The 23424-nt window shown below is 42.6% G+C and overlaps 1 protein-coding gene across 2 annotated transcripts; it reads left to right on the plus strand.

Annotated features, from left to right (window-relative positions):
- The first annotated feature begins 88 nt into the window (after positions 1-88).
- Positions 89-18983, plus strand: LOC149320282 (uncharacterized). 2 transcript variants are annotated; one of them, XM_089501031.1, is made up of 3 exons: positions 89-164; positions 2814-2933; positions 10706-18983. In XM_089501031.1, exons 2-3 carry the CDS (start codon positions 2897-2899, stop codon positions 12529-12531), a joined length of 1863 nt encoding a protein of 620 aa, XP_089357157.1. In that variant the 5' UTR covers positions 89-164; positions 2814-2896; the 3' UTR covers positions 12532-18983. The 2 variants fall into 2 exon arrangements, with proteins under 2 accessions (XP_089357157.1, XP_089357156.1); XM_089501030.1 differs by lacking the exon at positions 89-164 and adding an exon at positions 723-1240.
- The last annotated feature ends 4441 nt before the right edge of the window (positions 18984-23424 follow it).

Consider the following 23424-nt stretch of genomic DNA (forward strand, 5'->3'; position numbering starts at 1 on the left):
CTCCTGGCTCCCATTGGACCCCCCCCCCTTTCCCTCTTCCCTCTCTAGGACTTCCTCTTCCTGTTCCTTCTATGGTTTTCCTGGAGGTCAATTGGGAGCCTGAAGTCCTGTTGCTTGGTGGCCCTTGCTTTGTGCAAAACAAGGAAAAGGAGGTGCAAGAAAAGGTTTGGCAGCTCTCCTTTGTTGGGGGGGGGGGGGGCTGTAAAGGGCCATTAATGCAACTCTTAATGCAAGCCCTTTTGCCCAGGGACAGCCCTGCCTTTTGTCTGGGGAAAACAGAAAGGGGGGGGGAGGAATAAGGGGAAAGGAAGGTTTCTGGGTGTCTGTTTTCTTGCAAAAGGAGGAAGGGAGGAACCCCAAAAACAGGGTTCTAGGTTTCTTATTGGGAAAAGAAGGGGCCAGGAACGAACAGAGAGATTTCTAGGTTTCTTTTTTTCTTGCAAAAGGAGAGGATGGGAACTAGAGGGAATCCTTTCTGGATTTCTCCCTTTCTTGCAAAACAAGGGAAGAGGAATCCAGGGTCAAGATGTCTGGATCCTTGTTTCCTCTAGATCCCACCCTCCCTTGTTTTGCAAGAAAAAAGAAATCTAGAAATCTTTCTTTTTTCATCCCTCCCTTTTTTTGGGCAAAAGAAAAAAGGGAGGAATCCAAAAGACAGATTTCTAGATTTCTTATTTCCTGGAAAAAGGAGATTCCTCAGAAAAGAGAGATTTCTAGGTTTTCTTTTTGCAAAAAAGAAGGTGGTGAGGAACCTGGAAAAGAAAGAGTTCTACATTTCTTTTTCTGGCAAAAGGAGAGGAGGAAATCTTTCTAGATTGCTTCTTTCTTGCAAAACAAGGCAGGATGGGATCTAGGAGAAAGGGTTCTAGGTTTGCCTTTTTCTTGCAAAACAAGGGAGGAGGAATCCAGAATAAAGGGTTCTAGGTTTCTTTTTTCTGGCCAAATCAGTAAAAGAAAGATTTGTTGGCTTCTTTTTTCTTGCAAAAGAAGGGAAGAGGAATCAGAAAAATAAGATTTTTTAGATTTTTTTTCTGGCAAAAAAATGGGGAGAGATGAGAAAAAAGAAAGATTGCGGGATTTCATACATAAAAGAAGAGAGGAATTGGGAAAAGAAGGGTTTTCAGGTCTTTTTCCTTGCAAAAAAGAAGTGGGGAAGCATTAGGAAAAGAGATATTACAATGTTTCTTGTCTCCAGTCAAATAAAGGCCAAGGGAGGTCAGAGGAAGGATGTGTTTGTTTGGTAATGCATTTGAAACATGTTTTATTAAGCTGTTTTAACAATCTATTTCTTTGCTCTGAATTCTTGCCCACTGTTTTATTTCGCTCTTACTTCCCAATATGGAGCACTCACACTTTTGTTTTTAGGTGTGTAAGGTGTTTATAATTGTCGGGCCGTTTTGGTTCTTTTTCAAGAGTATTAATAATCATTAAATCACAATAATAATAATAATAATAATAATACAAACCAAAAAGCATAATAATAATAATTGCAAAAGAGCATAATAATAATAATCCTTTTTATTTAACAAGAAGGATGAAGATGATAATAATATATAAACCACAAAGCATAATAATAATAACCATTTTTATTTCCAGAGAGGCATAATAATAGCAATAATAACAATAGTTATAATAATAGAGAAACGATAAAACATAATAATTGTAATAATAATCCTTTTTATTGCCAAAGAGGCATACTACTGCTGCTAATAATAATATGCTTTTCTTTTTTGCAATGAAAAACATTATTATTATTATTATTATTATTATTATTATTATTATTATTATCACCATCTTGAGTCCCTGTATTGGGCGAAAGGTAGTATATAACTAAATAATAATAATAGTAATACCTTCTGGTTTGTTAATTGTAATTAAGGCTTGACTGCCTGCAAAAAGAAGAAGGGAGGAAGCAGAAAAAGAAAGAGTTCTAGATTTGAGGGGTTTTTTCTTGCAAAAAAAGTGGGAAATGGACAAAATCTGGGATGAAAAATGTGTTGTTATTATTGGAGTGATGTAGAGGATAAAATGACACACAATCCCAGTTTCTTTCCTATTACAGGTTGAGTCCTCCTTATCCGAAATGTTTGGTACCAGAAGTGTTTTGGATTTGAGTCGTTCCCCCCCCCCCCCCGAGATTTTGAAATATTTGCATATCTTGGAATTGGGACCAAAGTCTAAATGCAAAATTCATTTATATCTCATATAAACCTTATGCGCACGCATTCACTTCAATATGTGTGTATTTTTTCCCTTTCTTTTCCCTCCCCAAAATATTGTTATTGTAACATAACTTCTAATCATGTAAAACTCCACAAATTGAAACTACAGAAACATCAGACTGAAACAAAAACAAACAGGGAATACAGATTGAGTCTCCCTTATCTGGAACTCCGAAATATTAAACAATACTCCAAAATTGCCCAGCTGGGTGGCTGAGAGAGTGATGTCTTTGCTTCCTGGAGGCTCAACATTATTTAAAATGTTGTGTATAAAATTGCCTTCAGGGTATGTGCATAAAGTGTATAGGAAACACACATGAATTTCATATTTAGACTTGGGTCCCACCTCCAAGATCTCTCATTGTGTCGATACAAACATCCCAAAATCCGAAATGCAAAACACTTCTGGTCCCAAGCTTTTTGGATTATAAGGGAGACTCGGCCTCCCATCCCAGAAAGAGAGATAAAAATATAATAGATTCACAACAGCGCAGCTAAGAAATTGCTCACAATGTACTACGTTCCTTGAAGGAAGTTTTCCGATTCCAAGATTCTCAAATAAAATCTGAATTTCCATCCTGTTCTTTTTAGGGTCGTGTGACAAGGCGGACGTGCGTTTCACGGAGGAGGAAGAGGAAGACGAAGGTTTGCTTGCGGGTTGTGGCTTGGAAGTCATGGAAGAGGAGGATTATAAGAACGTGGCCATTCTAGGTAAGGGTCTCCCGTTGGACATTGCCCTGATTTTGATATAACTTTAGATTTTTGTATTTTTCCTTGCAAATACAGAATAAGCCTCCAAAATCCTCCAAAATCGTCCACACGGGTGGCTGAGACAATGTCACCTTTGCTTTCTGATGGTTCATTGTCCACCAACTTTGTTCCATGCCCAAAATGATTACAAATATTGCATATAGAATTATAGTCAGGCTATGTGTATTATATGAGTATATACAAAACGTAAATGGATTTTCTGTTTAAATGTTGTTCCCACATCCAAGATATCATTATTTATATGCAAATATTCTGAAATCTGACATACTCCAAAATCGTCCACAGGGGTGGCTGAGACAGTGCCACTTTTGCTTTCAGATGGTTCAGTGTCCACCAACTTTCTTTCGTGCACATAATTATTACAAATATTATAATAATTCAGGCTACAGGAACATAAATGAATTTTGAATTTAGACTTGGGTCCCATCTCCATGATATTTCATTATTTACATGCAAATATTCCAAAATCTAATATACTCTATAATCCAAAATTGTCTGCATGGCTGGCTGATCATTGTTTTCTGAGGGTTTGATGTCCACCAAATTTGTTCCATGCACAAATTTATTTAGAATATTGCATATAAATGAATTTTGTTTTTGGACTTGGGTCCCTTCTCCAATATATTCATTATGCATATGAACATATTCCAAAATCCAAAATAGTCCACCTAAGTAGCTGAGATAAAGTGACACTTTTTGTTTCTGAGGCCTGTTACAGACTGCCAAAATAAAGCTGCTTCGGGTCTCTTTCTTTAGAGGTATGCTGTTTAAATGATGCATACATCCGAAGAATCCGGAAGCTGCACCAAAGCTGCACTCCAGTGTTTAGGAATGGAGTGTGGCTTTGGTGCGACCTCCGGACTCTTAGGACCCATGCATCATTTAAATAGCATACCTCCAAAGAGACCCGAAGCAGCTGTATTTTGGCAGTCTGTAACAGGCCTGAGAGTTCAGTGTCTGCAAATTTTATTTCATGCACAAAATTGTTGAATATATTGTGTACAAAATTACTGCATAGCCTTGTTTTGGACTTCAGCTCCCAGACACTCCAGCCCAAGATGTCTCGTTCTGCACATGAAAATGATAATAATGATGATAATAATTTGATTTCTTTCCTGCTTCTCCTCAAGGCAGGGTACAACATGTTAAAATACAAAACACAGTTAAAAAAGAAAACATGCAAATATTCCAAAATACTAAGCACTCCGAAATCATCCAGAAGGGCGGCTGAGTCAGTGTCACTTGTGCTTTCTGGGGGTTTGATGTCCACCAACTTTGTTCCATACACAAAATTATTACAAATATTGGGTGGGAAAGTACTTTCAGGCCAGGTGCATATATTGTGAGAATCAGGCTGTTTCCAGGTAAGAATCTCTGCTTGGATATTTCCTTGATGTTGGTGCAATTTTGGATTTTTGCTCCATCTCCGAAACTCCTAAATCCAAAATGCTCCAAAGTCTGAACATCCTAATTTTGGGCACAGTTCGGGAGCGTATGATGGCCTCCCAATTCTGGAGTTTTTTGGATGAGACGGATTATCTAATCCATGATTCCCAACCTTTGAACCTCAATATGATTTGGACTTCAACTCCCATCATTCCTGACCATTGCCCATGTTGGCTAGAGTGGCTGGGAGCTGAAGTCCAAATGGTGGACCAAAGGGTGGGAACCATTGATCTAAATCCATTTCAATCTGATTAGAGGCTCAGTGATGGGGCAGGGATGGCTTGGGTCACCTCAGTGGATAACCTGTCCTGGGTCTACTGGACCTCTTGGTGGGTTTTGATGCCGACCACGGCAACATCCTGGGTCAGTTCGTTGAGATGGGGCTTGGAGAAGCCTACAGTGGCTCTGTTCCTTCAGTAAGGGCTATTTGACAGTGGAAGACACTCCCTCAGAGAGTGGTGGAGTATCCTTCCTTGGAGGTCTTTAAACAGAGGCTGGATGGCCATTGTCAGGTATACTTTGATTGAGAGTTCCTGCATGGCAGAATGAGTTTGGACTGGATGGCCCTTGGGATCTCTTCCAACTCTATGATTCTATGATCCTTCCTTCTTCTTGAATTTGGTGCACCACATTTTAAGAGAGATGTGGACAAGTTGGAGCATATCTTTGTAGACTGCAAGCTAAATGTGAGCCACCAGTATGATGCGGCAGCTAAAAAACCATTGTGATTCTAGGCTGCACCAATGTGAACTTAGGATCTAGATCAAGGAAACAGTACCACTTTATTTTGCTTTGGTGAGACCTCACCTGGAATATTGTGTCTAGTTCTGGGCACCACAATTCAAGAAGGATGTGGACAAGCTGAGCATGCCCAGAGGACTAACTTCCTGACAGTAAGGTGATATGATAGCCCTGTTTAAATATTTGAAGGGATGTCATATTGAAGAGGGAGCAAGCTTGTTTTCTGCTGCTCCAGAGACTAGGATTCATAACAATAGATGTAAACTCCAGGAAAAGAGATTCCACCTCAACATTAGGAGGAACGTCCTGAGAGTCAGGGCTGTTCGACAGTGGAACACACTCCTTCCTCGGAGTGTAGTGGGGTCTCCTTCCTTGGAGGTCTTCAAACAGAGGCTGGATGGCCATCTGTTGGGGATGCTTTGATTTGGATTTCCTGCATGGCAAGGGGTTGGACTGGATGGCCCTTGTGGTCTCTTCCAACTCTATGCTGCTATGATTCTTAGGTGGGAGGGAATGAAATGGATAGCTATAGGATGGGGAACACCTATCTTAACCAATGAAAGGGATCTAGGAGTCCTAGCAGACCACAAGTTGAATGTGAGGCAACAGTGGTAGAATTCAAAGATATAGTCGAGTTAGTCTGTAGAATCAGTTTGTAGCGAGATCTTACAGCACCTTTGAGTCTAACTGAAAGAAAGAAATTGGCAACATGAGCTTTCATAGACTTCAGACTACTTCCTCAGGTGCATTTAGCATTATTATTATTATTATTATTATTATTATTATTATTATTATTACACCTTTGAGATTAAGTGAGAGAAAGAAATGGGCAGCATGAGCTTTCCTAGACTTCAGTTTACTTCCTCAGGTGCATTTCTAGGAGTGGAAGCCAGGCACAGAACTATACATGCCCTTGGTATGTGAGGATGTCCATTCAAATGCCAAATCATTTGTCTATGGAAATGAAGTTGCAGGTCCAGTTTTAAAGACAGTCGTTTGTGCACAAAGGCATAGGAAACTGGTCTTTGGGCATGGAGAGGAACTGGCAGATCTGGCCTGTGGCGAGGAGAATAGATGAATGTAGGGCACCCCAGAAGGATGACCATCATTAAAACTGGACCTGCAGCTACATACACAAAGGATTTGTACTTTGGACATCCTCACATACCAACGGCATATATATGTCTGTGCCTGGCTTCCACTGCTAGAAATGCATCTGAGGAGGTAGACTGAAGTCTACGAAAGCTCATGTTGCCAACTTTTTTCTTTCACTTAGTCCCAAAGGTGCTACAAGGCCTTTCTATGAGTCAACATTGTGGTTATTATTTTATTTTCTTATATCCCGCTTTTCTCCCAATAGAGGGACTCAAGGTGGCAAATGCGGCAGCTCAGTGCTATTCTAGGCTGCATCAATCGAAGTACAGTGTCTAGACAGATGGAGGGAAGTACTGGTGCCTCTCTATTCTGCATTGGTCAGGCCTCACCTGGAATACTGCATCCTGCTTTGGGCACCGCAGCTCAAAACAGGAAATAGAGAATCTGGAAGGTGTGCAAAGGAAGACCACCAAAATGGTGAAAGGTCTGGAAACCATGGCTCATGAGGAGAGAATTAGGGAGCTGGGTATGTTTAGCCTGGAAAAGAGATGATTAAGACGTGATATGATAGCCCTGTTTTAAGTATTTGAAGGGGTGTCCCATTGAGGTTGGAGCAAGCTTGTTTTCTGCTGCTCCAGGGACTAGAACATGGAGCAATGGATGCAAGCTACAGGGAAAGGGATTCCATCTCAACATTAGGAGGAACTTCCTGACAGTAAGGGCTGTTCGACAGTGGAACACATTCCCTCGGAGAGTGGTGGAGCCTCCTTCTTTGGAGCCTGTTTTTCAGCAGAGGCTGGATGTCCATCTGTCCCAGGGAGGGCTGTGATTATATATTCCTGCATGGCAGAAGGGAATTGGACACCAGATTATTCATGGAGCAGGATTGACTTCCTGCAGTTTACACACTATACATCTTTGGAGGTCTTTAAACAGAGGCTGGATGGCCATGTGTCAAGGGTGATTTGATTGTGAGTTCCTGCATGGCAGGAGGTTGGACTGGATGGCCCTTGGGGGTCTCCTCCAGCTCTAGGATGTGCATTTGCAATGCTGGAGGTAGGTGTAGAGCAGGAGTGTTGCTGCTGCCTGAAAGGCATAAATGGTTGGATGGCAAATATTCCAAAACATCCAAATTATGAAAGACCTCATCCCAAGTATTTCATATACAGTAAGGGAAATTCAACCTGTATTTCACCTTTGTTCTCTCTTCCCACTTCATGGTTATTTCGGCAACATTCCAGGAGCTAAAAGTCCTAGAATCACAGATTTGGAAGGGACCACTAAAGGACATCCAGTCCAACCTGCTGCCATGCACAAATACACAGCTAAAGGGCTCATATACAGTCAGCATTCCACATTTACAGCTTTGACTTTTGTGGATTTGATTATGCACATATTTGATTAATTGGTTCTCTCTAGGAATCTCTGGATACTCCAGCATGACTCTGTGGCCAAATTTCACCAGAGGTTGCACTGGAGGACCTAGAGATTCCTCGGCATTTGTAGGGTGCAAAAGGAGCCTCTTTTTGCGGCTCCTTTTCACATCCTGTAAAGGCCAGATTGGGCCTGCGGCATGCGTCTGCCCCGGCCCCGATCTGGCTGTAAAAGGGGCGGCTGGAAGCAGCCTCTTTGGGGCTGTCTGCACAGCCCCACACTCACAGAAACACTTAAGAAGCTGGGAAACAAAGGCGTTAGCGTGGAATAGAATCATAGAGTTGGAAGAGACCACAAGGGCCATCCAGTCCAACCCACTTCTACCATGCAGGAAATCTCAATCAAAGCATCCCCGACAGATGGCCATCCAGCCTCTGTTTAAAGACCTCCAAGGAAGGAGACCCCACTACACTCCGAGGAAGGAGTGTGTTCCACTGTCGAACAGCCCTGACTCTCAGGACGTTCCTCCTAATGTTGAGGTGGAATCTCTTTTCCTGGAGTTTACATCTATTGTTATGAATCCTAGTCTCTGGAGCAGCAGAAAACAAGCTTGCTCCATCCTCAATATGACATCCTTTCAAATATTTAAACAGGGCTATCATATCACCTCTTAACCTTCTCTTCTCCAGGCTAAACATCCCCAGCTCCCTGAGTCGTTCCTCATAGGGCAAGGTTTCCAGACCTTTCACCATTTTAGTCGCCCTCCTCTGGACTTTTGCAGAGCTTTGACTTTTGCAGATTTGATATTTTTACAGATTTATTAATATTTTCTCTCTAGGAATCTCTAGGTCCTGCAGCACAACTCTGCTGAAAATTGACCATAGAGTTGTGCTGGAGGATTTAAAGATTCCTAGAGGAAACACGTCTCTAGGCATTTGTGGGTCATAGAATCATAGAATCCCCACCCTAAACATCCCCAGCTCCCTAAGTCGTTCCTCATAGGGCATGGTTTCCAGACCCTTCACCTTTTTGTCGCCCTCCTTTGGACACATGGCTCCAGTTTCTCAATGTCCTTTCTGAATTGTGGCGCCCAGAACTGGACACAATATTCTAGGTGGGGCCTGACCAAAGCAGAATACAGTGGCACTATTACTTCTCTTGATCTAGACACTATACTTCTATTGATGCAGCCTAAAATAGCATTGGCCTTTTTAGCTGCCGCATCACACTGTTCACTCATGTTCAACTTGTGGTCTACTTGGACTCCTAGATCCCTTTCACACGTAGTTTCATTCAGCCAGGTATCACCCATCCTATATCTGTGCATTTTATTTTTCCGCCCTAAGTGCAATACTTTACATTTCTCTGTGTTGAATTTCATTTTGTTAGTTTGGCCCAGCTTTCTAGTCTATTCAGGTCATTTTGAATCTTGATCCTGTCCTCTGGGGTATTAGCTATTCCCCCTAATTTGGTGTCATCTGCAAATTTGATAAGTATGCTCCCAATTCTGTCATCCAGGTCATTGATAAAGATGTTGAATAGCACTGGGCCCAGGACAGAGCCCTGTGGGACCCATTGGTCACTTCTCTCCAGGATGAAAAGGAGCCATTGTTGAGCACCCTTTGGGTTCGGCCGGTCAACCAATTACAGATCCATTTAACAGTTCCTTTGTCTAGCCCACATTTTGCAAGCTTGTTTGCAAGAATGTCATGGGAAACCTTGTCAAAGGCCTTACTGAAATCAAGATGTCCAGCATTATTCTGTAACCGTCTTTTGCCAAATGTTGACTGTAGAGTTGTGGTGGAGGCTACTAGGACTCTTTAAGTTAGAGTTGTGGTGGTGGACATAAAGAGGTAAATTTCTGGTGTTTCCACTTTCACGGGGGGCCTGGGCTCCTAACCCTAGCAAATGTGGAGGGCCCACTGTACAGTAATGATAACAATAATGATAAGTAAGGATAATACTCACCACCTTGGGTCCCGTACCAGGTGAAAAGTGGGATAAATAAATATACTGTAATGACAAGAATAATGATAAGTAAGGATAGTAACATATTCATTCATTTCATATCATCTGTAGGCTACCTCTCTCCTAGAAAGGCACCCAAGATAGATCACAGATAAAATCATTTAAAAAAAATCTTTACATTTTAAAAATATCGTCTCTCCTAAAAGATGGTGTTCATTTGTGCAAAATAAATAAATAAATCTGGAAATTAATTCTAGAAAGCTTTGCTTTTTTAGTGGCTCAAACCACAGCTAAAACAAATGTTTCTACTGTGTCACCATGTCAGAAGCCAGAGTGCAAAAGAGGAAAAGTATAGTATGGCACGCAATAGCAATAGCAGCTTCATTTATATATAACTTCATACTGCACTAAGCAGTCTCTAAGTGGTTTACAAAGTGTCAGAAGCTGACGATAGACTTACATTGGAGGAGCTAGAAATGCCTGGAGCGGTGTTCTCTCTAGGAACCTCTAGATCAGTGGTTCTCAACCTTCGGGCCTCCAGATGTTTTGGATTTCAATTCCCAGAAATCCCAGCCAGTATGCTCATGTTCAGGAATTCTGGGGGTTGTAGTCTCAAAAATCTAGAAGACCAAATGTTGAGAACCACTGCTCTAGATCCTGTCATGCAACACTGTAGTCAGCTTTCATCAGATGTTGACCTTAGAGTCACATTGGAAGACATAGAAATGCCTGAAGAGATGTTCTCTCTAGGAACCTCTAGATCCTCTAGTGCAACATTGTGGTCAACTTTCATCAGAACTTGACCATAGAGTCACATTGGAGAACCTAGAAATGTCTAGAGAGGTGTTCTTTCTAGGAATCTCTAGGTCCTCCAGAGAGATTCTGGGCAACTTCTGCTGGAAATAATTCATTTCAATAGGGTTCACTATAATCCATAGTTTCACGTTTCCACAATAAATTCAGGAACGTATACCCTATAGATACAGGAGTAATATTGTATAGTTGTTTTTAACAGCAGCTAAACAGTAGTTGCTGTTCCATTTCTCAGCTGCATTTTTTGACCAGGTATTCCTTTGTCATTATTTCAGACTATGGGGAGGATTGCCCTCCTTCTCCGAAGCCATGGCAGATGTCCTCAATAGCTATCAAGGTAGAAGTGAAGGAGGAGAACATGGAGGAAGAAGAAGAAGAAGCAAAGAGGCAAGAGGAAAACAAAGCAGGGTATGGGTGGAATATGGCCATTCCCGGGCAGGCTGATAACCTTTTTCAAATCCCAATCCAGCAAGAGCTTCCCAAGGAAAAGAGTGAGCGTCCTTCACGTAGGAGAACATTCCCTTCCAAGTTCAGCCTTGACTCAGATTGCAGAAGCCATATAGAAGAAAAACCACACATATGCCTGGAATGTGGGAAGAGTTTTAGTCATAGCCATAGTCTTACTGTCCACCAGAGAATTCACACCGGGGACAAACCATTTGAATGCATGGAATGTGGAAAGCACTTTAATCAGTTTTCACACCTTACCTCACATCAGAGAACCCATACAGGCGAGAAACCCTATAAATGCACGGAATGTGGGAAGAGCTTCAGTAGTAGGTCAAGCATTTCTTCCCACCAGAGAATTCACACAGGAGACAAGCGCTACAAGTGCTTGGAATGTGGAAAGACCTTTCAACGGAGTGCGCACCTTTCTAGTCACCAGCGAATCCACACTGGAGAAAACCGGTGTAAATGCTTGGCGTGTGGGAAAGAGTTCAGTCGCAACCGAAACTACACTCAGGAAAAACCAAGCATATGTTTGAAATGTCAAAAGAACTTTCAGAGTAGCGGAAAGCTCAATTCAGGTAATGGTGTTGAGATGTTCACCGACGGCACGCAACCACAACAGAGCACTGACATAAAGAAACCATATAAGTGCATGGAATGTGGAAAGTGCTATGGTGATACTACAAGCTTTACGAGACACCAGCACATCCACAGGGGAGAGAAACCTTATAAATGCTCAGACTGCGGAAAGACCTATGCTTGGAAGGCAATCCTCATTAAACATCAAAGGATCCACACCGGAGAGAAGCCATACAAATGCATGGAGTGTGGCAAGACCTTCAGCTTTTCCTCAAGCCTTGCTTCGCATCAAAAAATCCACACTGGCGAGAAACCGTACAAATGCATGGAATGCGGGAAGGATTTCAGTCATAGCACCGGTCTGATTCAGCATCTGAGGATCCACACGGACGAAAAACCTTTCACCTGTTTGGAATGTCAAAAGAGTTTCAGGAGCAGCACAAAGCTCAATTTACACATGAGAGTTCACACTGGGGAGAAACCATATAAATGCTTGGAGTGTGGAAAGAGCTTCAGTTACAATGCGTACTTACGTTCACATAAAAGAATCCACACTGGGGAGAAGCCGTACGAATGCTTGGAGTGTGGGAAGACCTTTCACCAGAGACCGCACCTCGTGTCCCATCAAAGAATCCATACTGGGGAGAAGCCGTATGAATGCTTTGAGTGCGGAAAGACCTTTAGCCAGAGCTCGCATCGTAACCTGCACCAGCGAGTCCACACAGGGGAGAAACCTTACAACTGCCTGACATGTGGAAAGACCTTCAGTAATAACAGAAATCTTACTTTCCATCACAGGACCCATACGGGGGAGAAGCCATACAAGTGCTTTGAGTGCGGGAAGTGCTTCAGCCAGAGCTCAAGCCTTCGCATCCATGAAAAAATCCACACAGGGGACAAACCATACCATTGCTTTGAGTGTGGAAAGAGATTCAGCTGTAGCTCAAGCCTCATTTCTCATCAGAGAACCCACACGGGTGATAAACCGTATAAGTGCTTCGAGTGTGGGAAAAGCTTTGGTCAGAGTCAGGGCCTTGCTATGCATATTAAATTTCACAGGGAAAAAATGTAGATGTTCTTGGAGGCTTTTGGAGGGGGGAAAGGCTTCTTCTCATGGAGTCTGTATGGGAGAGGAAGGGGGAGCACACTGAACATGTCTGAGCATGAAAAGAGACCAAAAAGGGGAGAGCAGATAAGCCTGCCTCACCAGCCAACTCCAATATGCTAAAGGAGCATAACTTTTTTAAAGTTTGACCACCTAAATGGAAATCCTAAGAATGCTAGATGCTGGTGAAAGAACTTTTCATCCCTAGAAGCAGTTTGAAGGAAGTGTTGGTGTGATCATTAGAAAGTTTAAATGTTTTCTTGTTTCCTGGACCTAGTTGGTTCATTTCACACATGCATATTGTTAGTTTGGAAGAAAATGTTTGCTGAAATGTGTTAAACTGTGCTCTCTCTCTCTTTCTCTCTTGTTTGTTGTGGGCATGTGTGGTGTAGGAACCTCTCCCTATTCTTTCCACATTATTTCGCCTCTGGTGCCAATTTTTCTGTTAAAGAACTAATGGCCGAGAACACATTCCGAGGTATATCATTACTTAAATATGGTTCTCGTGTCCCAGTCTTCTCCAAGCTAAACATACTGAGATCTTTCGGTCGTTCCTCATAAAGCTTGATTTTTATTCCCTGATTGTTAAATTGTTGTCCATTTTGGCCTTCGTTCTCTGGACGTATTCCTTCTGGAACTATGGTGCCCAGAACTGGTATTACTCCAAGTGAGGTCTGAACAGAGTAATATGTTGAGAGAGTAGTCAGGGTTTGGACAGTTTTATCAATTTGCCTGGGCCAAATGAAACATCCTTCCCCTGTCCCTGCAGGAATTTTGAGGGGGAAAGTGGGATATAAATAAATATACAGTCCGTCTTCGCCTTACGCGGGGGATCCGTTCCGGATCCCGCCACGTAAGGCAAATTCCGCCTATGCTCGAGCCCCATTGGAAACAATGGGGCTCGTGCGCGGCGGCGCAGGAGCGCGCGGGGCGCAACGGGCGCGCGTGCCCATTCAATTGAAAGGGACACGCCACCCCTTCCGCCCCGCACGCGCCCCGCGGCTTGAGCGCGTATGCTCAAGGCCGCGTATGGCGCGGGCGCGCTGTAATAATAATGACAACAATAATTGTATACTATTTTAACTGGGTTATTGTTTGTTCAAAAAGTTTTGTAAAGTTTTTAGAGTTTTTTTTATCTTGTGAGCCACCTTGGGAGAAAGGTGGCATAAAAATGAAATAAATCATCATCATCAGCCCATACAACACAGGCCCAATCTCCAGTTCTGGTGCAAAGTGTCCAGACAAAGTCCCGCCATGCCGTATGGACCATTACACCAATTTTTAAAAACTTAAAAAGTCACCATTTGCTCCAGTTCTTCCAGAGCATTCCAAAGTGACAGTGGGTGGCTGTTTACAATGCATTCTGTTGTGCCACCCAGTGCTGCCATGGACTGCTTGCTCGCTTGCTCTTAGGTCAGAATAAGGTGCCCTGCCACGTGATCAATGCTGGGCACCTCATTCTGATCTCAGAGCGAGCGACCCACAGAGATGGCACCATGAGGCTTGTGAGCAGCAGCCCGGCACCTCATTCTGATCTCAGAGCATGATCCATGCTGATGGTGCCAGGCAGCACAGCAGGACATACAGTCTGCCCTCAGCATACGTGCCCTCGCTGTACTCAGATTTAAGCTTCCATGGATGGCAAACGGCAAGGGACACAATGGTGCACACGCAAGTGGCACAGGGGAGCATGCTGCCATTGTAAACAATGGGACTCCAGCATATGCAAAATTTGTCTTACACAGGGGGGTCCGGAACGCATCTCCCACGTATGGCAGGGGCAAACTATGTACAACAGCTGCCTGATATTGCAACAAAGTGCCCAATATAATGGGCAGAAGTCAGGGCAGCTTCAGGGTCATAGAATCATAGAGTTGGAAGAGGCCACAAGGGCCATCAAGTCCAACCCCCTGCCATGCAGGAACTCACAATCAAAGCATCCCCAATACCAGCCTCTGTCTAAAGGCCTCCAAAAGAGAAGACTCCACTACACTCCAAGGGAGTGTGCTACATTGTCGAACAGCCCTTACTGCCAGGAAGTTCCTCCTAATGTTGAGGTGGAATCTCTTTTCCTGGCGCTTGCATCCATTGTTCTGGGTTCTAGTATCTGAAGCATCAGAAAACAAGCTTGCTCCTTCTTCAATATGACATCCCTTCAAATATTTAAACAGGGCTATCATATCACCTCTTCTCCAGGCTAAACACCCCCAACTTCCTAAGACATTCCTCATAGGGCTTCATGGTTTCCAGGTCCTTCACCATTTTGGTGGCACTCCTTTGGACACGCTCGTTTCTTAACATCCTTTTTAAATTGTTTTGCCCAGAACTGGACACAGTATTCCAGGTGTGGTCTGACCAAAGCAGAATAGAGTGGCACTATTCCTTCCCTTGATCTGGACATTATACCTCTGGTTCCTGGACTGCCTCCCCAGGGATACCAAAATCCTTGTATACTCAAGTCCCATTCAATACAATGGCACAGAAAAATGGTATCCGTTGTACAAAATGGAAAAATCAAGATTTGCTTTTTGGGATTTCTATATTCTTAAAGAATTTTCAAGCTATGGATACTTAAATCCGTGGATAAAAAAAATCCATGGATAAGGAGGGCTGTCTATAGATAGATAGATAGATAGATAGATAGATAGATAGATAGACAGATAGACAGATAGATAAGAGAGAGAGAGAATGAGCATGGTGTAGTGGTTTGAACATTGGACTATGACTCTGAAGAGTAGGGTTCAGATCACGGCTTGGCTATGAAAACCCACTTGGTGACCTTGGACTAGTCACAATCTCTCAGCCTCAAAGAAGGGCAATGGCCAACCCTCTCTGAACAAATCTTGCCAAGAAAACCCCATGATAGGGTTGCCATAAGTCGGGAACGACTTGAAGGCACACAGCAATGGAGGGAAAGAGACAGAGATTAGCTATATCCTTCTTGGATGCAGGACAAACTTGGTTTGCTTTTTTATTGTATGTGCATGTATAGAATTATTTATATATAGTAAATTAATTTTACTCTATTTAATAAATCAATAATTTAATTTATAACCCACCTTTCTCTCAGCCTAGTGCCCAAAGCAGCTTGCAAATGATTAAAACAAAGTGCAGCTAAACAACCTGTTAGGACAAACGTTTATTAAAAACCAAACCTATTTATATATTTTTTTAAAAGTTAAACTAGTTTAAAACATAATAAAGAAAGATAACAGTGAAGCACTTCATATGAAAAACCTCCTCTAACACATAAATTAAGAGCCAAATAAAAAGGCCTTTTTTCTGATGGAAGAAAGAGAGCAGAAAAGCAGCTCTCCAAATTGGAGCAGTCACTGAGAAGGCCCAGTTCCAGTTCCTTGTCAAAAGATAATATCTTTCAACATATCTTTCCCAGCCATTCATTTTCCTTTCTCTGGGAGTTTGATTGCTTGTTCGGTTTCCGTAAAACTGAAGCATTGATACAAGAATGATATTCTCTTTGAGGAGCTCATAGTTTGAAGTCCTTGGAAGTTCAAGATAATGACTCTTATCTGCCTCTCTTTCCTTTTCTCCATCTATTACGGGAAACATACAAAACTCAACCACACCAGCTCAGGCTTCCTCCATGTGATAAAATCTACTAAACAGCTTAAGACAGGTAAAACATACATCTTAAAGGTGGAAGGTATCCTTCAAGGACTTTGTTGTACATAGTAGGAATATGGCTCAGGAGAGAGATTGTTCCCTTTCTATTTAGCAATCGAGACTTCCAGCTGACAGTCCACACCTTTCTGGAGGAAACACTAATGTTTGGCTAAAGGATAAGTTGGAGAACCTCCTGGAGGAAGATGAGGGATCCACAAAGAACCTTTGTCCTGTTGTGGGCTTGTAACAAAACAGTGTCTCCTGATAACACAAACGATGATGGGGACTGATGAACAAATTGCTACTCTAAACAGAAAAATATATCTTTTGATAACGTCTTCCAAAAAGGTTGCCTGCAAATATTTGGAAGGGGCAGATTCAACAAGAAAATCCATGTTGTCAAGCTTTAAGGAGGAGGTTGGTCCAAGTGGGCTTCCAAAACGGTCAGCTGTGATGGTTGGCACCTGGATAGTTAGTTGTTGTTATGTGCCTTGAAGTTGACTCTGGCCTTTGGTGACCCTGTCCTTGGATTTTCTTGGCAGGATTTATTCAGAGGAATGTTTGCCATGACCTTCTTTTGAGGCCATGAGAGCATGAGTTACCAAGATTGCTCAGCGGTTTCCATGGCTGAGGAGGGAATCGAACCCTAGTCTCTAGGAGCCCTAGTCCAACACTCAAACCACCACATCAGGCCGCGTCTCTAAAAGTGAGTTGTGATAACCCTGTTCTATGGCTTTCTTGACAAGATTTCTTCGGAGGGAGTTTAGCCAAGAGAACGTCAGCCAAAGGAGCGCTGCGGAAAGACTTTTATTATCACAGCAACTAATGAGATTGTCTCCATCACACTTCAATTCATCTTTTTTTAGATGGATTTGGTGCAGTCGCCTGATGAAGAAAATAGTTACCTACTGGTAACAAATGCAGATGACCTGCAATGTTTTCTGCTGTTGAACATTCATTCACTTCACTTGATTGCAGAAGGAGAGTTACTAATGTGCCCCTGGCAATAGAAAGAGACATCTTCACAGTGGATCTCGACTTGCCTACAGCTTCAGATTATAATAACTATTTAAAATCTGTGTAGTTTTTATAGAAGCTGTTTCCTGGACTACTGGTGGGCGGGCGAATTAAATCTATGGATATCTGTTTTGAACAATAATTCAAAAGATTTGAAATCTTTCTGCAGGGGATGGATTGACTGGACACCTTTTTACTTCTTCTGCAGGATATTTGCGTCGGTGCTTTGCCAGCTCTTAAAAATGAGGTTCCCGTGCAAGAGCAAGTTGGAGACTTAACCTTAATTTTGGTTGAGGTTCTGGGAAGACATTCAACAAAGTAACTGGTCTGAGACTGACTATTTGCAGACATTTGTACATCTTTAGTGTCTGTTGTATGTGTGTATGTATATATATATATATTTAATCTATCTATTCCTGTGGTTTCAGATTTGCTTCTCCTTGAAAATTTCTGTGAAGGGAAATATTAGAATCAGGCAATAGAAGCTCTAATATTTTATTATGTGGGAATTTTACTGCTAGGATAGGGTCAGAACGTAAATAGCTACCTCAAAAAGGCACAGTTAGTATAGAGGATTAATGATCTCTCCCACAGACCTCTTCGAATATGGTGCTGAATAAACAACGGGGGGTGAGGGTGGGGGTTCTTTCGAACATAGCACTTTCATTTGGTTTCTATAGCTTTCAAGGTACTGATTAGGATAATTCATGGGGATTTTACACCTTTTCAAGTTCTAATGATGTTTGATTTATACCTTCAGGTGTTGTTTTCACTTTGTTCATGGGTTTGTTCCTTTGATATGCTCAATTAATGGGCATCCAGTTGTCTTGTATGCTGATGATGTGCCACTTATGTTCTCTGCTGAGATTGGCTTTAAAGGAATATTGGTTGTCTGTTTCTCTTGGGGAGTGTGTCTACATTAGTGATTTACTCCAAATTCCTTCTGGGTTCACTGCATCCAGGCCCCCAAATCACCCTCGTGGTGCCCACACTGATTCTGGGCTTCCTCCCTTCACCCCCATTTCAGTAACTCCCCTTTCGCTGTGGGTTTTCAGCTCTCTTCGCAGTGACAATGGCAGCTGTCTTTTCACTTGTGGTCCCTGCAAGCTGCCACTGCTGTATATCTGAGGCCAATATCAATAACCTCAGTAGTGGTGCCAGGCAAAGAATGGGAACTGTGGCAGTCACCCATGGTTCAAAGAGAGCTGAAACCTGACAGCAAAAGAACAGGTAAGCAGCAAATTTAGGGGACAGGTAATTCGGAGTCAGAATACTTCTGAGATATCCTGTAGTATTCTGTCAAGTGTAGACCCACCCTTGGTTAGGTCTTGAAAGGTGCATTTCAGTGTAGTTTTAAGAGATGCTCTATGGATAGCGGCGGTTATTTTAATTTTTTCCACATTTACATGTGATCGGTTAGTAGTCCCTGCACTTAATATATTCCACGAAAAAGTAATGGGCATGGAGATGAAATTTGGGGATGAGGTGAGAAAGTGCTTCTTTGGATTGAAACATTCCAGAATAACATGGCAAGGAGAATCCTGGTTCTCCTCAAGTGTACTTTCTCATACCTCGAAGGATAGAGGCAGGGTTGTCTTCCATTACCGCAAAAGTTCACAGGAGATGAAGGCTTTCATGGTTGGCATCCATAGTTTTTTGTGGGGTTTTTGGGCTATGTGGCCATGTTCTAGAAGAGTTTATTCCTGGCATTTCTCCAGCATCTGTGGCTGGCATCTTCAGAGAATGCTGTTCTCTGAATATGCTAGCCACAGATGCTGGTAAAACATCAGGAATAAACTCTTCTAGAACATGGCCACATAGCCCAAAAACCCCACAAAAAACTATGTTCATAGGAGAGTTCTATCCTGTAGAAAAAATGCAGTTTGGTCCCATTTTAAGTGCGTTAGCCCTATCCTATAAAACCCTGGGATGTTTAGTTTTACAAGGTCTTTAGCCTTCACTAGCAGAGAGTGCCTCACCAAAGTACAAATCCCAAATTTCTGTAGGATGGAGCCATGGCACTGAAAATGATGTCAAACTGCATTATTTCTACAGTGCACCCATAGTTAAAATGTTTTTTAAAACTTCACAGCCTCTCAGAAGAGCAGTTTAGCTAAATCTTGTGATTGGAACTCTAGGAGAGGAAGGAAAGCATGCAAATGTACTGTTCTTTATCTTGCAAACACTCTCTGCCCTTGTTGGAGAATATTGACTCTAGGAAAGCAAATCTTTCCATATATATATGCATCCATCCATCCATCATCCATGGCAGTATCCTTAATAGGATGCCAGTGAAGATACTAGTCTGTTTCTTCATTCAGACATCTCCCTTTCCGTTCCAGGCTGCTCCCATGTTATGTTGGTGACCAAAATCAGCCATAAAATGAGTTTGCGCAGGTGGTCTACAGCAGATGAAAGCATCCTGGTCCTTCTGCTGTTGGGTTCAAGCATCCCCTGTCCACAAATGGTAGAACTGGCCCCCTAAACAACAGATTGCATTCAAATCATCCCAGGGTCATAAAAATATAGAATCATAGAACTGGAAGAGACCCCAAGGGCCCTTCTGCCATGCAGTCCAGGCCCCTTCTGCCATGCAGAAATACACAAAACACCCCTGAGACATGACCATCCAACCTTGGTTTAAAAACCTCCAAAGACGGAGACTCCACCACTTTCTGAGGGAGTGTGTTCCACTGTCGAACAGCCCTTACTGTCATGATGTTCCTCCTAATATTGAAGTGGAATCTCTTTTCTGTAGCTTGCATCCATTGTTCCGTGTCCCATTCTCTGGAAAAGTAGAAAATAAGTTTGCTCCACCCTCAATGTGACACCCCTTCAAATTTTTAAACAGGGCTATCATATTACCTCTTAACCATCTCTTCTTCAGGCTGAACATACCCAGCTCCCCAAGTCACTCCTCGCAAGGCATGGTTTCCAGACCCTTCACCATTTTGGTCATCCTCCTCTGGACATCCCACAGCCAGATCAGGGTCCCCTAACCTGGGACATAAGCCCCCTACACAGATTGAGGCAACTGGAAGAAGAAGCTCTGGGGTTCTGCAAGAACCAAAGCAAGGAGTCTGAACTGCAGTTTGACCCACTTCCACTCCCACAGAGCCTCAAAATGACACTTCTACCCAGATCATTCCAGGGTCAGCATGCCATATTTCCATAGCTGGATCTGGGTCCCCTGACCTGGCATGCATGCACCCTTATCTCTGGGGTTCTGTAAGGCAGAACCAAAGTTAGAAGACTGAACTGCATAGGAATGGTCCAACTGGGCCTCCAACCCTTCCAGTTCCCTGAAATAACCGTTCTACCCAGATCATTCCAGGGCCGGATCCTCTTAGTGGGATCAAAGTCCTCTGCTAAACAATAGATTTTAGGGACCATTGTGATAAATCCATATGGTTGGACAATGGGTCCCTGGGTGAGGCAATGGGAAGATAGATTTGGCTTCAGATTCATTGCTGTGTGCCTTCAAGTTCTTTCCAGTCTACAGCAACCCTTTGGTGATCCCATCAAGGTGTGTTTAGACAGGGTTCGCCATTGCCTTCCTCCAAGGCTGAGAGAGTGAGGCTTGCTCAAAGTCACCCAGAAGATTTATGATAGCCCTGTTCAAATACTTAAAGGGATGTCATATTGAGGAGGGAGCAATCTTGCTTTCTGATGCTCCAGAGAACAAGACCCGGAATAATGGATGCAAGCTCCAGGAAAAGAGATTTCAGCTCAACATTACGAGGAACTTTCTGACAGTAAGGGCTGTTCGAAGGTGGAACACACTCCCTCAATGGAGATTGTGATGGAGTCTCCCTCTCTGGAAGTCTTCAAACACAAGTTAGATGGTCATCTGTTGGGGATGCTTTGGGTGAGAGTTCCTGCATGGAAGAAGGTTTGGAATGGATGGCCCTTATGGTCTTTTCCAACTCTATGATTCTATGAATGGCCAGGATTCAAACCCTGGTCCCCCAGAGATCTATGGACATAGTGTCCAAGCATGGTGGTGCAGTGCTACTGGCAGTGCAGCCACAACGTTGTGAGTTTGATCCCAGGGCTCCAAGGTTGACTCAGCCTTCCATCCTTTCGTAGGTTGATAAAATGAGTACCCAGCTTGCTGCGGGCAATTGGATTCCACATTGTAAACTGCTTAAAGAGTGCAGAATTCACTATGAAGCAGTATAGAAATGCTATTGCTCTTCATGGGCTTATTTAGGGCAGAATATATATTTTTAAAAGGACACTGAACTGTTCAGGTGTGACCCATCATCCATTCTCATAGCTGTAAGAACAGTACAAGTGGGCGGATAACAGGAAAGTTTATTCCTCCGGCTTGTTGAACTATCAGGCTGACTTGAGTACAAATAAATCTTTTGGTACCAGATGAGAAACTGTTAAATCTTTGACCATGATGCTGATAAGGACTCCAAAACACAGCTATCTTGCTTGCTGCAGGGACATGGATGAAATCACTTGTGACCCATTACAGGAGATATTTCCCCGCTTATATTGTCAAAGTTGTCTCTCTGCAAAACTGGAGGGCAGATTTGGGAAAATCCTCATGAGCTGTGCCTTTGTGGAAGATGTCAAATATTAAATGTCTTCCGCTGCCCCGCTTATGAAGCAATAAGAGAAAAGATGATGGGTTCGATGACCGATGGCTTTGCAGGCTCAGAAAGGCAATGTAGTAATTACTTACCAATGGGTGCATTTCCTTATGTTGGTCCCCAGGTGGCAATTTTACATGGTTAAGCTTTTAAAATTAGAAATTTGTATTGGCTAAACACCTATCTACATATCTGGCTTATTATTATTATATTTAATTGTATCCCACCCTTGTCCCAAAACAGGGATTTAAGAGCAGCTTACAATATTAAAAACAGGACAATTGAAAACCTACAAAAATGGTATATTAAAAATAGAATTACATTATTAGAGTTAAATGGTATTTTAAAACTTTGTATTTGGATCGCTTCTATTGGAGCTGAGCCTGCTGTTAGGCATTAGGATTTTAAGTTTTGTTTCTACTCCATGTGTGTGTGTTGATGGCTGTTATGACTTGTGATTCCAACAATAAATTTACTTTATCATTGGGTTCCAATATTTTGCAATTAATTTATCAAAATGCATCGTCGTCATCTTTTCCCATGCATATCTTGTATCATGATCTCATGGGATCAGTTCCCTATATATTAGCTGTAATTTAAATATTTTCTACCCAAATATGTTTAATTTAGATTATACATATCCCTCTTGCCCATTGGAGTATACCTGTTTTTGACTAGTCAGAGTAGAAGAGCTTTCTCCAGCTCCTCTTATCTTAAATCCCAGAGCCACAGAATTGGGAGGGTCTCCTTAAGACCATTCAGTCAAACACCCACTGAAAGCATAATCAGAATAGGACCATAGAATCATAGAATAGATTGGAAGAGACCACAAGGGCCATGCAGTCCAACCCCTGCCATGAAGGAAATCTCAAAGCATCCCCATTGACAGATGGCCATCCAGCCTCTGTTTAAAGACCTCCAAGGAAGGAGATTCCGCTACACTCCGAGGGAGTTTGTTCCACTGTCGAACAGCCCTTACTGTCAGGAAGTTCCTCCTAATGTTGAGGTGAAATCTCTTTTCCTGTAGCTTGCACCCATTGCTCCATGTTCTAGTCTGTGAGCAGCAGAAAACAAGCTAGCTCCCTCAATATGACATCCTTTCAAATATTTAAATATGGCTATCATATCACCTCTTAACCTTCTTTTCTCCAGGCTGAACATCCCCAGCTCATTCGTTCCTCATAGGACATGGTTTCCTGACCCTTCACCATTTTAGTCACCCTTCTTTGGACACGCTTCAGTTTCTCAATGTCCTTTTTGAATTGTGGTGCAATTCTGTATTCATTGGGTTCCAGATGTTACAGACAGAAGGGATCATGAACACCATCTAATCTAACCTTCTGTTATGCAGGAATACACAATAAAGGACTTCTGAAAGATGCCCATCCAACCTCTGTTTGAAGATCACCCGATATGGACAGTCCATAACCCTCCTTGTTTTGTGAGGCACCATCACTCTTTTGGCAGAGGAACTGTGTAAAACTACAAATCCCAGGATTTAATAGGATTGACCTATGACACTTAAAGTTGTGTCAAATGGCATTATTTCATAATATATGGACAACACAAACATTTATCTTCCCTGCATGCAGTTGAGTGGGTTGGGTGCTCTCAT

Source organism: Sceloporus occidentalis, unplaced genomic scaffold, assembly GCF_023333645.1.
Source record: "Sceloporus occidentalis isolate IW3139 unplaced genomic scaffold, rSceOcc1.0.p SCAF_1, whole genome shotgun sequence".
NCBI classification, from domain to species: Eukaryota; Metazoa; Chordata; class Lepidosauria; order Squamata; family Phrynosomatidae; genus Sceloporus; species Sceloporus occidentalis.